This window comes from Pagrus pagrus, assembly GCF_965226575.1.
Source record: "Pagrus pagrus genome assembly, chromosome: 9".
Taxonomy (NCBI): domain Eukaryota; kingdom Metazoa; phylum Chordata; class Actinopteri; order Spariformes; family Sparidae; genus Pagrus; species Pagrus pagrus.
Window position 1 is genome coordinate 10,134,612 of NC_140193.1, and position 15,180 is coordinate 10,149,791.

Below are 15,180 nucleotides of genomic sequence, written 5' to 3' on the forward strand. Positions count from 1 at the left end.
TAATTAACCCAATGCTTTTAAGTGTGCTAGAAACAATGAGCTCTGTTAATTTCCCACATCATAGATTTGAACGGGCCAATCAGGATATCTTTGAGGTTCAGATTGAGGAGTGCGTGCTGAACAGTCATGCTGGCAGCGCTCCCCCCAACCATCTTTTGTGGTCAGCCTTCCTCCTCGCACAACGGTAACTTTGTGGGCAGGTGTGCTAGAAACATGGCCAATCAGGATGCCTTTGAGGTTCAGATTGAGGAGTGCATGCTGGGTTGTTTCTGTCAGTAAAAGTAGCCATTGACTGGCTGTACTGAATGAACAGCAAATTGAAATTCAAGTGCATTGGATTAAGTCAGTTCCTAAGATCTGCAACCATACAACCAATAGAATCAGTGCAAAAGACAAAATTGTGATTAGGATAATTATTGGTTTCTGTATACAATTGAAACTCAGGGATGAAAATTTGTCTCATTTGAGAAAAAAAAGACATTAAATAATGTGTTTATCTATTTCTATTTCTATCAGCAATAGTTGTTGGAGTTGTGCTAGTGTAGGGTTATGAACAGATATGTGACAGTTTGTGGACTGTGTATTTTTTAGGTTATCTAAGTTCTCGTTGTAATTGTTCAATAAAAACGTGATCTGGAAACACATGATTGTCTATTTAGACAGGGTCGATGCCAGTCCCAACCTTTTTGTTTACCCGGACATCTTTTGGTTTTTGCAGCTGAAGCACTCCCACAAGTCCTTTTGAATAGGTGGAGCTGAAGCAGGCTTTGATGTGTGGAAATATTATGTAATGTTGTTGCAGGATCGTTATGAAATATTGCACTCTCTCAGCTGCAACAGAAAGACATTTTGTGGGGCCATCTTGATAGGGCAGATGGCCATATTAAATGACCCTAATGTCATTTGAGGCTGCTGGTCACAACATTTTCCAGAAACATGAACGGCCCAGGTGGATCTGCAACTGAACCGTTGATCAGATAAGGCCGGGATCTTCGGCAGTCAGTTATTTTGAGTAGACGAGTTGGAATTCATCTTTTGACTTCAAGCATGTATGGCAGTATTGTTAAATGTAGCTAATTGAGATGATGAAAAGGATAAAAGGCCTATTGAAACAGGTAAGAAATCTAGGTTCCCGTTTAGCAATTCTTAATCCAACCATCATTTCAGTGGCCACATGTGCTGCTTGTGCTGTACAAATTCTTTGCAGAAGTTTACATTTCAACAGGAAGACATGCCAGTACTGCTTGAGCTACAATATGGGGTTTCCACGAGCATGACCCCAACCAGTGCAAGAAAGGCAGAGAGGGCATCAGCAAAGGCTGCAGCTATTGTCGTGCGGGTAACCACAGACTGTAAAACATACGAGTGGGATGACTTCAGTAGTTAGTAAGAGGGGAACAATATTCAAACTGAGGCAACTGCAGCACTTTGGATGACCTATTCATTTTTTAGCATCTCTTTTACGGTGCATTCTCCACAATAATAAAGAATATCAGCAGTGTTTGTACTGTGTAACAATTATAGGACGAGGATTTCAAGGTTTCACTGTTTCATCAAGAAAACCTATGAACAGACTGCAGTTTGCAGATGTCAAATTAAAGGTTAAGAGGCATAAAAGAATCCATCTACGTCAAACTGGAACGACCGTCTTTGAACAGAGGAGGTGGCCTTTGACGCTACTTATCACCCACCTACAATGCAGTACCTCCCCAGACAGCTTAACACCAGTTCACACCTGAACCCACCAGTTGGTTGGTTGAGTCAGCGACGCACACGTGGCCCCAACGATTGTGTAAGGACACTCCCACACTGGGTTTGAAGCCTGCAACTCCCCTCCGCTTAGTTGAAGACTTTCCATCAGCAAGAGGGTGAACAGATAATGACTGACTTGTAATTTTTGGGTGATATTATCCTTTAAAGGAGAAAAACAAGTTGTGCATACTACGCTGGCACCTGAAGAAAAATGAATTAATGATAATAATTTTGAGACTGCATGGCTGTCTTTGGATTTTTCATTCAACAAAATGAGGTCACACAAAACAACTAGTAAGGTTTGAAAACAAGATATCACACAGTATGGTTATTCGGTTTGTATGTAATTTTGTCTTGTGTTCTGCCTCCACCCAGAGGTCAAATGCCGTGTTTGCAATTTTGCTAAGAATACCAAAGTCACTATATTTTTAATCCATGCAACAGTGACAGTATCACAAGATACTCTCACAGGTGCAGGTACATTTAATAAAACTCAACAGAACGCAGGTACAATCCAAGATGACTGATTTTATTTCAGTCACTTATACAATCACTCAACATGTTTCACATGTGTTAAAGACGATGTAATAATGGCACTTTGGTAGAGATTTCACAAACACACATGTATTGTACATACACAGACACACACACATGATTGCAGTGTTTCATTTCATTACAGAATTTATAAACCTAATGGCGGTGCATTAGAAAAACTACTCCTTCTTCTTCTTCTTTGCGGTCCCCTTTCTCAAACACTTGCGGGTGCAGAACAAGCAGCATTTGAGTGTCAACCACACAACAGTCAGGAGAATGATGACCACAAAGCCGATGACATCCAGGCAATAATACTGAATCCAGTTTAAATCGTGTGCAGCCACCCTTAGATGTGAGGCTCCTTTGTGTCTCATGATGAACTCGGTCCAGAAAACAGCCAGGTCCAAAGGCTCAACAGGACGGTCCAGGTGTACCTGAGACAGCTCCACTATCTTCTCTTTGTAACTACGGAAAAACAAAATTTACAAACAAATTTAGATCCTCTAATCTCCAGTTTGGATCACTACAGGACCTACAGTACAGTATATCCTCACAGACCACATATAAAATCACTCACTAAAATGACTCAGACATCCAAACAAAGACCACCCCTGTCTTTTCACTTCTTCATGCTGATTAAACCTCCCACTAATTACACCAATTACACGATGTCAGCAAATGCCGTGAATTAATAAGAATGATAAAGGTGTATATTTCCCATTTCTTAAAGGGTACCCCTGGAGTTTTTGACCACTAGAGGCACCATGGGTCAATGTTTTTACTGGCACATCCGTGTTTTGTTTGAATCATGCACACGCAGGAGGACGTACACTATTTCAAGGTATTAATAGTGTGTGGTTATGCACCAACAAATACAGCCATACACCAGCAAAGGCAATGAAGAAATAACTTCCAGCAAGCAAACAATTAAAAAAAAACAGCCCTCAACACATTTGTAAGACCTCTAGCATACAGGCGGTGTGTTTTGTTGGATGAACACATAACTGTAGTTTGTTCAGAGCTTTACAGGGTGCCTTTATGAGTGCAAATAACAAACACAGAGGTGAATGAGATGTTGATCAGGTACAGAATGTACAAACCCACATAGTCCAGATAAGCGGTCTAATCAGGCAGCCAAATGTGTGTATGTGCAGAGAGCTGACAGAGAAACAGTCTCAAGTAGACAAAGCTGTACCTTTGCTTGTGTATTAGCGTGTATATGCTATTGATTCATGAACCATTGCCGGGGGATAAGTTTGCCTTTCTGTTTTTGTTTCTGGTGGTTCATGTTCAAAATCACAAACATGCTAAAAACAGGGAGCAGCAATGAAAGCAGCATGGAAGCAAGTTAATTTTTTTTTTTTTTTTTTTTTTTTTTACTTTTCTTTAATCTTTTACTTCAGTCTCTCTTTCAACCTCAGTGGCAACTGAACAATGTTTGAGCTCTGCTTGAAAGGAGATGGGTAGAGAACTGTTTACAAGACAATGTCTGGACTTTACTGCAGAGTCATTTCACATGGGAATGAATGCTGATTGTACCTTTTCCAACTGAAGACAGAAGCCAGATGCTAGTGGGTGTGCAAGGGATTTTAGAGTATAAAGTTTGTCAAATAACACAAATAACAAATCACTGTTTTGACAAGTCACCAGCTTAAAGGTTCCCTCTGGTGAATCTGACTTCTAGTAGTGCCATGGACAGACTGAAGTAAATAATATGAGAAAAGTAATCCCTGTTGTCTTGCACTGGTTTCCGTGTCGCTATACAAGCCTTGTCAGCTGCCAGATTGGTACTGCACATGTGCAGCTCTCAACAGAGATGAGAAAGAGGCGAGATGTCTCACTCCTTAGCAACTTCCATCGTCAGCCCAGAAAAAAAAAGATTTGTCTAATTCAGATGGTTATAGATTTTATAACAAGTGTCACTACTTCCTACTGTTCCTTGTTTTTCTGGTGCATTTGTGATGATGAATATGACACACAAGAAAAAAAACAAACAAACAGCAAACATGCCTCTTAGCAATGGGAAAGGAGTCAATCGCCTATTATTACCTGCATATATGGGCTGATTTTAGTGTAATGTTTGTTTATTTTGTGTGACGCACATGAGGATGTAGGTGCATATGCTAAGACATGCAGCAATGCACAATCAAAAACAACAATACAGGATTTAAAATACTTAAAAAGTCAGCTTTGCAAATGTTTTTAGGGGGAAGGAAATGCATTCTCACATTTCTTAGAGCTCAAGGATACACACAGTGTGCCTTAGTGAGTAACACTGAACGTAAACAAGTGGAAAACTCCATAGGGCATGTTTCATTTTAATCTACGGGGTGTTTTATGATTTCCATCTTACCTTTTGTTATTGGTGATTTTCTTCAGTGCAGCCACCAGTTTTTCACTCGTCACATCGTAAATACTGAGTTTCTCTGCGACGCCCCGGGTCACCAGGCGGTGCACGTTGTCCCCCTGGTCCCCGAACAGTGGGAACATCAACATGGGTACAGCGTTACAGATACCCTCGTAGATGCCGTGGGTCCCTCCGTGAGTCATAAAGACTTTGGCCTTGGGATGGGCTGAGGAGTACAGGAGGTGAACCATTATTACAGGATTACAGGGTTGATTAGCTTGAATGGTAAGATTTATGACATGATAGCAGCACCTCAACATACCTAGGAGGTCATTCTGAGGTAGCCATTTCATAAGTTTGACATTCTTGGGTGCATCTGCAGGTACGACTCCAGTGTATCTCCACAGAACCTGAAAAATAAACCTTTTCAATTAACGCCTAGTAAAAGTAATGTCAGTGAGGGTTTGGCATGTTTACAAGAAGGCAAGGCCTGGGGACAAAGTCCTATGGCTCAAGCTGATTGGGGTTTAACATACAGTATGTTAGGCTGAAATTCTCTGGCTGAAGTGTAAATGTTTGTCCTGCTTGAAGAGGACAAAGAGCAGCCTAACAAAAGTTATCAGTAGAGTTCTTTGCATAGAGTGATTGGATTGTGAGTGGTTTAATCAGTTCAGGTCGTCGTTACCCTTTGAGGTATTTGCCGAAAGCCATCAAAGAACCGTTTAGCGATCTCCTCAGGCATGTTGGCCACCATTGAGCCCAGGGTAAAGACAATAAAGCCGTCATCTCCCGAGCCCTCTACAAACTCTTCCAAGTCCTGCAGGGAGGTGGGAAAAGACACAAAAACTCAGAAACATTCAAAAATTCTCAGTTTGTAGAATGCACTGTATGCATGCTCAGGTTAAAAGGATTTTATCAATGAGAGTGCAGACATTATATCACTTCCATCTGAAAACCGCAGCCATACATTATCTTCATCAACATTGTATTCAGGATAGATGCACCAAATTAAGTAATCCTAAAGCACATTTCTTTTGCTTTTATAGAGCTTGTTCCACTTGTTAACACAGGGCCCCTCATTTCCTCTCTTGCTGGCCAAACTCCAGAATTCTGCTTTTCCTGGCTCAGATTTCGTACACACTGAATCTTCGAGAGGAGCAGACAAACCCACTCTTTCACAATGTTATGAGCCAGTTCTTGGAAATCATTACACAATGTCAAAACAATCTTCAGCACCAGTGACATTTATCTGCATAATTCAGTTGAAGCATGAAACTACAGTCTTGTAGCACTGAAAATTATTACTGAAGGTCTTGTTTAGTAAGAAACTGTGTTAATCTAAGATTTAAAGCTGCATCAAATAAATCAACAACAACATATCAGTTTAAAGTTATTTCTGACAAAGTGATATGTTGTGTACCTTTTTACACACAAAGGGCAGATGCAGCACTACATTAACACTTTTTTGGGATTGTGTTTCTGGGCCACATCTAAGTTTTCACTCTCCTTTTAGCTGTTTTTTGCTCTCAAAATGCTTTAAATGCTACATGATCCCTTTTTTCTCTTTAAGAAGTTGCTAACTTTTTTTCCTGACATGAGTTGACCAATTGCTGCTGAAAAAAGTGATGATGAGAGCAGAATTTGCAGGTTGTGCAATCATAACAGTGAGCTCAGAGAGACACTCTGGGTAATAATACCCATGAGTCTGTTACTACTGTATGAACAACCCCTTTTGTATTTATGTTGTCATTCTATCAATTGTTAAAGGAAAAGTTCACCCGAAAATGAAATTTCAGTCACTATCTACACCCTCACGCTGATAGAAAGTCATGTGAAGTGTCACTGTCGACAAAACATTTCTGGAGCTTCACAGAAAAAAAAGACTTGCAGCATTCTTCTAAACAACTGAAGTAGATGGGGACTTGTTGTAAAATGTAAGAAAACAACCAGAAAAACAAGATAAAACAGCTCCAAACAGCTCATCCGATGTTATCCAACTCTCCAGCAGCCCAGAGATCCCAGATAGATTTGTAAAGACAATATTTACAACCTTTTTTAAGCTGAAATCCTCTTTGTAGCAGCTGAGCTAAAAGCTTTAGCTTGACTGAATGTTAAAGATGTAAATAACATCTTTTAAAATCAAATTGGATATCAAACTTGGATTATGCCAGACAAACTGTGTAAAGCCATATTATTTTTTTCAATTAAAAAAAAAAAAAAAAACAAGTCCCCATCTAATTCAGTTGTTTAGGAGAATGCTGCGACTCTGTTTTGCTGTGAAGCTCCCGAAATGCTTTGTGGACTACATCATTTCACCTGACTTTCCATCAGCACGAGGGTAAGTAGATAATGACTGAATCTTTGTTTTTTTTTGAGTGAACTATTCCTTTAATATAAAACAAATAATTACGGGTGGTCTTGTGTTTTTCAAAGTTCAGGAGGTCTCAACGCAAAGCAAGGCTATGTCATTTGCCTTAAGTGAATCCAGATGTTTAGATACATTCTTGAAATACTCACCGCTGGCAGAGGAGACTTCTTTGCACAGTTGATCCCTCCGATTAGAGCCGTGTTTGGCATGACAGGTTTGGGCCAGTCAAATACAAAGTCATGTCTGTGAAGCCAGAAAGCACCCTCACCAAGAAGTCTCTTGTAAGTCATGCCGTCTCCTATTTGCCTGCTGGTCAGGTCATCAAAACTGGAATACATTACTGTGCATAGGTAGGACTCCAGAAAAGACATGGCCATGTTTTTGACTCTCTGTGGGAAGGTCATGGCAGGTGAATTACCAGAGAAGCTCACAGGAACATAGGAAACAGGCAAAGGGCACTGGTTAGCCTTTGAATCCAGCTCACATGGAAGTCCATGGAGGAAATAAACCGCTGGGATGGAAAATAAATGAGCCAGGATGGAGCCGCAGGGCAGGAAGGGGTCTGTGAGCACAAGATCGAAGCCCTCTTTCCTCAGTCGACTTATTGTAGCCTTGTTGTTCAGCAAACTCTCGCAACCTGTCACCTGCATTGAAGTAAATGAAACCAAACGCTGCACATTGACGAACAAGTCTGTGATTTCTGGTGGCTTGAGAAACACTGACTCCTTCAGTTCATCAAAATTAGCATCCAGTTCAGCTTTGGTGAAGGGCACTTTGTAGAACTCCGTCTTGTAGCTCTCTGAGCCCTTCATCAACAGGCTGCTTTCAGGCACTAGCACCAAGACCTCATGGCCCCGGCGGGCGAGCTCCTTCACCAGTATCTTCATGCTGAGCCAGTGGCTCCCATCCACAGGATGAACCAGCACCTTCCCCCCTTGAACGGGCCCCAGACTGAGGCAGCACAGCCAGGCCACCAGCCCCAGCATAGGAAACCACACCCCGCTGCTCATTGCCTCCTCTGTGCTCTGCAAGCTGGCTTGTTTTGAGAGCTAGTGGAAGCTGCTGTTGTGAGGAGGCTTTATGTGTGTGTGAGGGAGTGTGTGTTTAAATCGTGCAGGAAGTTAAGGCTCTGTGTGCAGGCGGGCTATTATATAACCACAGGAAGACAGAGAGAGAGGAGATTCCCACTGGAACTTGTGGAAAACCGACCATTCAGAGTTTGTCTCCAGTTAATCATTCTCTTATGGGGCTGTGCATATTTTTCTAACTGGCTTGTGTATTCATTTACATGGAACATTTAGTGACAAGCATACAACTTTTAGTTTGTATTTTTATAATTTGTGGTTCAGTTTTTCTTATGGAAGGTAAAAAAAAAAAAATGCAGTCTAAGGATTAATACACTGTTTTTCAAATGAAATATTTAAACAGAAATAAGGTTTGTGTTTTTTAGGATATGAGTAGCAAAGATGCTTTTTTTTTTTTCTTTATTCCATTTACTCATCATGCAAAATGCATTTTTTTGCTTGTATATGACCTCATTTGCTCCTGCAGGGTCCGATCAGTAACACTTGCAAGTCACGGTGGCTGTGCATGTTTGCCGTAATACCTTCGGATTGGTGCAAAGTCCTCTCTGTTTACTTTGGCTGCTCCTTCTCTCCTCCCTCTGAAATCCAGACACATGCGTGCAAGCGTATATGCCCTACTTTTTTTTCACCCTCCTTGCTCACACGCAAACATGTATACCTATAACCATTGTGAAGAGGCCAGTAGCGTGCAAAGCCAGCGGTAATAGGACACCGACACCCTCCTTCACTGGAGCGGGACGATAACATCAAACAAACTCTGTTATTTGTGGAATTTTACCCTCGGTTCTGACTTGCTTTACCCTATAAAACCCTGCGCTAGTTGCGTAATTGAGATAAGCTTTCACTTATTACCTCATTCAAATTAATTAAGAACAAGACAATCGTGAGAAGAATATCAGGAAGTTCAGCTTTAATGGGTCAAAGACACGAACACCACTACCAGGTTCTCTTATCCGACAAACTGCTGTCTGTGCTTTTTTTTTTTCAATTGTCCACAATGTAAACAACAATATGTGGAGTCCTGTCAGGGAAACACATGCTTTTGAAGATTAAGGGGAATGACCAACTATTCTTGTAAAAAATAATAAACAGTATTACTTTTAAGACAATGACCACATAAAAGTGGCTAAATTTGAAAGAACATCCTTTATTTCTCTATTTCTCATGCCTGAAAATGTAGCTTTTCGCAACAGCAAAAGTCTGGAAAAGCTGCTGTCATGCTTAGTGTCGCAGGGGAAAACGAACCTTTTGCACAACGACGACATGAACTTGCCCAGACCTGGTTAGGGGGAACTAAATAATTGAAGAGAGTAGCCAGGCTGTCTGTCCAACTTGTTACAGTTATGCTGTTTGCTGACAGTTACACATAAAACATGCTGCACTGTTTTTCTTTTTGATTAGCTGTTTAAGTATGGGAAGATTTCACTCTGAACATTCAGCTCTATCTGGGTTAGTATGGAGATAGTCTAAAGCTGTCTGCATCTTTAAATTTTTTTTGGTGCATTTTTCACCAAACTGCTTGCTCCACTTTCCTTGTGTACAAACAAGTAAAACACAAATAAAGTGTTTGGGAAGCGAAACCCAATCCTCATAATAATTGTCAACAATATACATTTCAGCGACCATAAATATGTTGAAACTCTTTTTGGGTTTAGTTTTCTATTTTTTTGTTGTGACAACACTGTGCTTTGGTGTGTCAGCCCTGTCTGACTCCCAACACATCAACTACAGTAGCCTGCCAGTGGCCTTATGCTTCTAAGTTTGATGCTGCGGTTGCTGCTCTAGCTTGACTCCTTGAAGCTCCTCTCTGCTGCGGCGGTATAAAGAGTGAGAAAAGTCCTTGTGGTCAGGGTGGTTAGGTGAGTTTTAGAGTGAGTTACGTCACTTACACTTCTGTGAAGGTATATTTTCCTAAACCTAACCAAGTAGTTTTTGTTAATAACAGTCCAAAAGTCATGTCATAATTAGTGAATTGTTTGTCAGCACGCTTTACTTTGAAAGCGTAACAGGACAAAGCATATAATCTTTAATTGCTAACTTGACCGCAGAGCCCTTCATGTCCAAATCTGACACTAGAGGTGCTAGAGGAGTAGGTAGAGCGTCATATTTTGAAGCTTGAGGACACCAAGCTGCAGCATTTGAGAGTTGGTAGTGAGAATTTTATTTGTCTGGTAAGGTTTAGACGCAAAAACCGCTTGGTTAGGGTTAGGAAAAACCCAGCTTTGTCACAACAAAGCAGGCTGGACGTGTCACAACGTGTCATTATAAAACACCTCCACGAGCACAGCTGGAAATTGTCCCAGGGTCTCCATAAATATCCAGTGGTTTCAGACTCAGTTTCAGGTGGTTCAGTGGTTTTCAGGTGTCATACTGAGACCTTAAAGCAGACATTAGTGATTGGGGAGAAAGATCGTTTATTCTTGAGTGTCATCCCGGAGTCGTTGGTGTTTGACGACCTGGTGATGACCCTCAATAATAAACAATCATTGCTCTGACTGACCCACCAGCCCAAAGCGCTCACCCCACCTTTAAAGGTCCATGCCTTAAAGGGGCACTGCGTAGTTTTGGAGCTTTTTTCCATAACTGAATAAACAAGCTGTTCTCAGAGGAAAATAAGGTCCCCAGAACACTGTTTGAAGCTAGAAAGGTGGCAGGGTCACTGTCCAGTCAATGAAGATCTTCCCCCAAACTACATGGTGCACCTTTAACTTCTAGAGGCTTTACCACTCACCTCTTAAACTTGAATGAATATGCACAGCCAGTCTGAACCTGGCAAAACCTTTACTGAGACGTTTGGAGTGCATGCAGGGTAACGAGGCTCTTGCATGTAAAACTGTGCGTGAGGAGATTGAGCTGTAGATTCACAACCTGTTCACAGTCCTTGACCCCTTTTCTCTCACGGCTTTGGCACCTCAGACATGTTATGTGCAGAGTTAATTAATGATGAGTATGATACGGCAGGAGTCCGGACCTGATTCTCCACTAAACCTTAAATCCCTTTAAAAACATTGCTGCATGTTCGTACAGTGAGAAGTTGGCACGGATGTTAGTTTAAAGTTAAGGCAGAGTGACTCATGGTCTGGTGGCTGGAACTATAAGCACTATTATTTGCTCATATTTTACTTGTTTTCTCTCATACGAACACTGATGTAGTGAGAGGGCTTTGGTGATGAGGGATATTTTAAAAATGTTGTTGAGGATGAAGAGTTAAAAATATTTTTGTCATCACTACAAGACAGATCCCGTTTAATGAACATCTCCAGCTCCAATCATGTGCAGCTCAGAGACAGGTTGTGGAACAAACCTTAACATGAATAAAATTATTATAACATGCTCTTAAAAGGTGAGAATGCAGCTACAAAATTAGCACAAAAAAAAAAAATGACAACATGTTGACAACCTGATGCAATGTGCCGTTTTGGAAAATACGAAGATACCGTGTCTTATTTGTCAGTTTGCAGCCGAGCCGGTGCCTGTCAGTTGTAACAAATGAAAACCATAATTAATGTCAGATCAATACAAACTGCTTTTAGGGATTTTGTCTGTTTGCGTGCACAATTTGTGTCAGTTATGTTCATATTTTGAGCATTTTATGACAGACGTATTTTCAGCCACAGTGTAATTTTAATTAAAATGTTACAAAAGAGGAACATCTGACTTCTTAACTGCTTTGAAGACATATAAAAAGAGCCTTTCATGACAAACTATGACGTGGTTGTACTGTTCAGCCAGACGGTGGTGCCAAAGAGAACGTGCCCAATTGGATATTTTCTGTGATATTTATTTTAACCCAGTAGACGTCTCCCTGTGCAGGACTGTGTTTTATTTAGCTAAACATTCAAACTCTAAGCTAAAAACATGGCCATTTGTTTGAGTCTCATTTTTATCAAGGCTATATCCAGGACAACATTTTTTCATCTGAGTAATATTGCTAAAATCTGACCTATTTTATTCTTGTGTGATGTTGGAAACATAATCCATGCATTTGAATCTTCCACTCTTGATTATTGTGATGCCCTTTTGCCTGGTTTCGTTCAGTCTCCCTGCTTGTGTTTCTAGAAGTCAGAATGCTGCAGCGAGAGTTTTGACAAAAACTAGAAGATCTTCACTGGTTATCAGTGCAAACTGAAGCTGATTTAAAATTTTTCTTCTGATTTACAAGGCCTGACATGCACCATCTTACTTCTCAGAGCTAACTTCACCATATGCACAAACACGTCCTCTTCACTCGCTCGCTGCAGGCATCCGGGTCATTCTTTCAAATGACAACAGATCAGTTGCCTTCAGAGCATTTTCCTACTGTTGTAAAAAAGTGTACGTGCACAACCGAATCAAAAGGCCAGGCGTTGAGTTAAAGTGAGCAAACCATTAAGCAAATGATGGCTTGCACACCGCAAGTCTCTAATATCTGCTTATTTGATGCACCAAAATGGTGACATTTTCATCAACATGCTCTTCCTCAGCCTGTTTTAACAGACAGATGGTTGTTTTATGTTAAACTCTATGATTTATTATATTCAAACCATGATGAATAGGGATTCTGCACATTTAATAAGACTGATTAATTGATTAAACACTGGACCGTTCTTCCTTTTAACAATTCATTGCTGTCATATAAATAGATGTATATGGCTCCTTGGTAAAATTCAATTTCAAAGTCCATGTCAAGTTGTTTGTGTGTTATATTCTGCTGATTATTTCACGAGTTGAACTTAACTGACCTGCCCTGATTTCTGGCTGGTAGAAGTGAACAGACACTCAGCGTTAATGTTTAATTAATAACTAGCGAGCTGTATGTTCTTATCACTTGAAGCGATGTTGACCACTCCTGGCATGAAACCCTGATACATTTGTGTAATGGCTCCTAATCAGTTACATATCATCCCTTTTAAGTAACTACATGATATCCATTGTTACAGAGGTGAAATCCAGGCCATTAAAATGAATGACAGCCCGATATCAATCAGTGTTCAGGGTTCAGGACAGTGGGTGTAAGTTAAAAGTCCTGACTGTCTGCAGCTTTCTCACCATGAACTATATATACTGTCTGTAGTTTACAGAAGGGGCGGTTTTTATGTATGCAATTTGTAGGAAAGAAAGGCTAACAAGCATCTCTGTGCAGTGTGCACTCAAACACATCAGATTAAATATGGATGAGTGGTATTTGAGTTTGGAACAATATCAGATCAGCACAGTTAAGAGCCATTAAATCAGCATTTACTGTATATGTTGTGCGATACGAGCCGATATTAAAACTGAAAGCAGATATTTGAATCCAGAAAAATATTAAATTCCCAGAGAAGTTCATTGTTTCAGTGCACTGATGTCATTTTAGACAATCAAGTTACATATCTTGACAATATCTTCACAAGTCTTTGATAACCATGTCTGAGGAAGCGCTGCAGCTATCGGTCGGGCTCTGGTAAAAAGTATGAAATAAAGCAGTGCCTGCTTTGTCTTTTACAAAGAATAGTTTATATCAAACTCCTTTTTAATGTTTATATGATAAAAAAAATGACTCATTAAACCTGTGACATAAAAACGGAAAGAAATGCAACTCTCAGACGACGGACGTGTGAAATGGATGGACTGATCTCAAACAGTCAGATCAGGACGTGTTAGGTATGAGTCAGATGGCAACTTGACAGTAGATCAGGTACTGAAAACCATAATTAAATGTGTTTTCAAGCTCAAGTTTCAACTATTAACACTCAGTTCAGATTGCTTCATTGCAAATGGATAAAGAAACTGTGCATTACGCCAGTTTTACTCCATGGTATCAACCCTAATACACCTGTGGTATACACAAGGGCAGCTTGTTTCATTGGGTATTAAAAGGAGATAACAACAGCTTTATCCTCTGCAATAAAAGAGACCTTTCCACTATGCCCTAAACTGTTTGTATTTGGATTTTTTTCCCCCCATTTAACTGTAAACTTAATAATCTATAGAAGATGGTTATGTCTTCTTTCCTCTAAGCGAAATTGCTGTTCATAGACCAAGCAAGCAAAGTTGATGGATTCTTTGAAATGTCTCGCTTTGGAGCAACTCACACACTGTATGCAGTAAAGGGTAAATTCAGCACTTTTGAGAAGATTTGGGGCTCGTTCGTGAAAATGAATAGCTGTTTACATACACATCTGGCAGGTTATGTTAATATAAAGTGTTGCTTAATTTGTTTTTATCCACCAAGCTGTGATTCTTGTACTCTATACACTCTGAAGTACGACAGCTGTAGGTGTCCTCCTTCCACTGTATTCAGAGTGCCTTTATGTGATATGCTGAGTGCTTTGTGTGCTTAATACGAAGCGTACGATTATGCAGAAAATACAACATATTTGTCAAAAAAGAAAGATTTAAATGTGTCTGTGATGTAAATGTGTCTGTGATGTTTTAACTGAATAGTGTGACTATTCCCACAGAAAGGACGGCAGGCAGTGCATTAAATCCAGAGTCTGACCCTTGTATAACACAGTTGAAAAGAAAGAAACTGCAATGAGATACCTTCACACTGAACTGAAACTGCCTCGGCGGCACAAACAGAGACATTTTGTTCTGAAATGCTCCTCTCGTGTTTCACTGATCGACTCATCGCCCTCCGACACAAATCACTGGATTCTGTCACGGCTATTGAAGCTTAACTAAAGAACGTTTGGTCGATTAGTCTCGCAAAGATTCGGCAGGTGATAAAAATCTGATTGTTTTATACTGTCAGATATAAACTGGAGGTGTAATATGATCTTCACAACTGCAAAACAACTGAATGAATGAATGAACTGTATTTATATGGCAACTTTCATACACAGACTGAAGCTCAACGTGATGTACAGTTCAGCAGCAACAGCACGGTCTCTTTAGAAATATAAAAACAGACAGCAGGTTACTATAGGCTAAACAAAAAAGATACATTTTAAGTTGTCATTTAAAACCATCCACTGAGTCAGCAAGTCTAATATTTAAAGACAAAGTGTCCCACAGTTTTGGGGCACGATGGCTAAAAGCAGCCTGTGTGGTGACCTTGGAAATAGTTAAAAGGCAGCTGCTGAGGATCTTTGTGTTTGTGAAAGATCATAAAAACGATAAGGGAGTTTGTG

At 40.3% G+C, this 15,180-nt stretch overlaps 1 protein-coding gene across 1 annotated transcript; it reads right to left on the minus strand.

Annotated features, from left to right (window-relative positions):
* Positions 1–2,173: 2,173 nt before the first annotated feature.
* On the minus strand, positions 2,174–8,105 carry LOC311262353 (UDP-glucuronosyltransferase-like). Its single transcript, XM_084361689.1, has 5 exons — positions 7,151–8,105; positions 5,319–5,450; positions 4,956–5,043; positions 4,640–4,859; positions 2,174–2,751 (listed from the first exon to the last, which is right to left on the minus strand). The coding sequence occupies exons 1-5, from the start codon at positions 8,009–8,011 to the stop codon at positions 2,466–2,468; spliced, it is 1,587 nt and encodes a 528-aa protein (XP_084217815.1). The 5' UTR covers positions 8,012–8,105; the 3' UTR covers positions 2,174–2,465.
* Between the last annotated feature and the right edge of the window lie 7,075 nt (positions 8,106–15,180).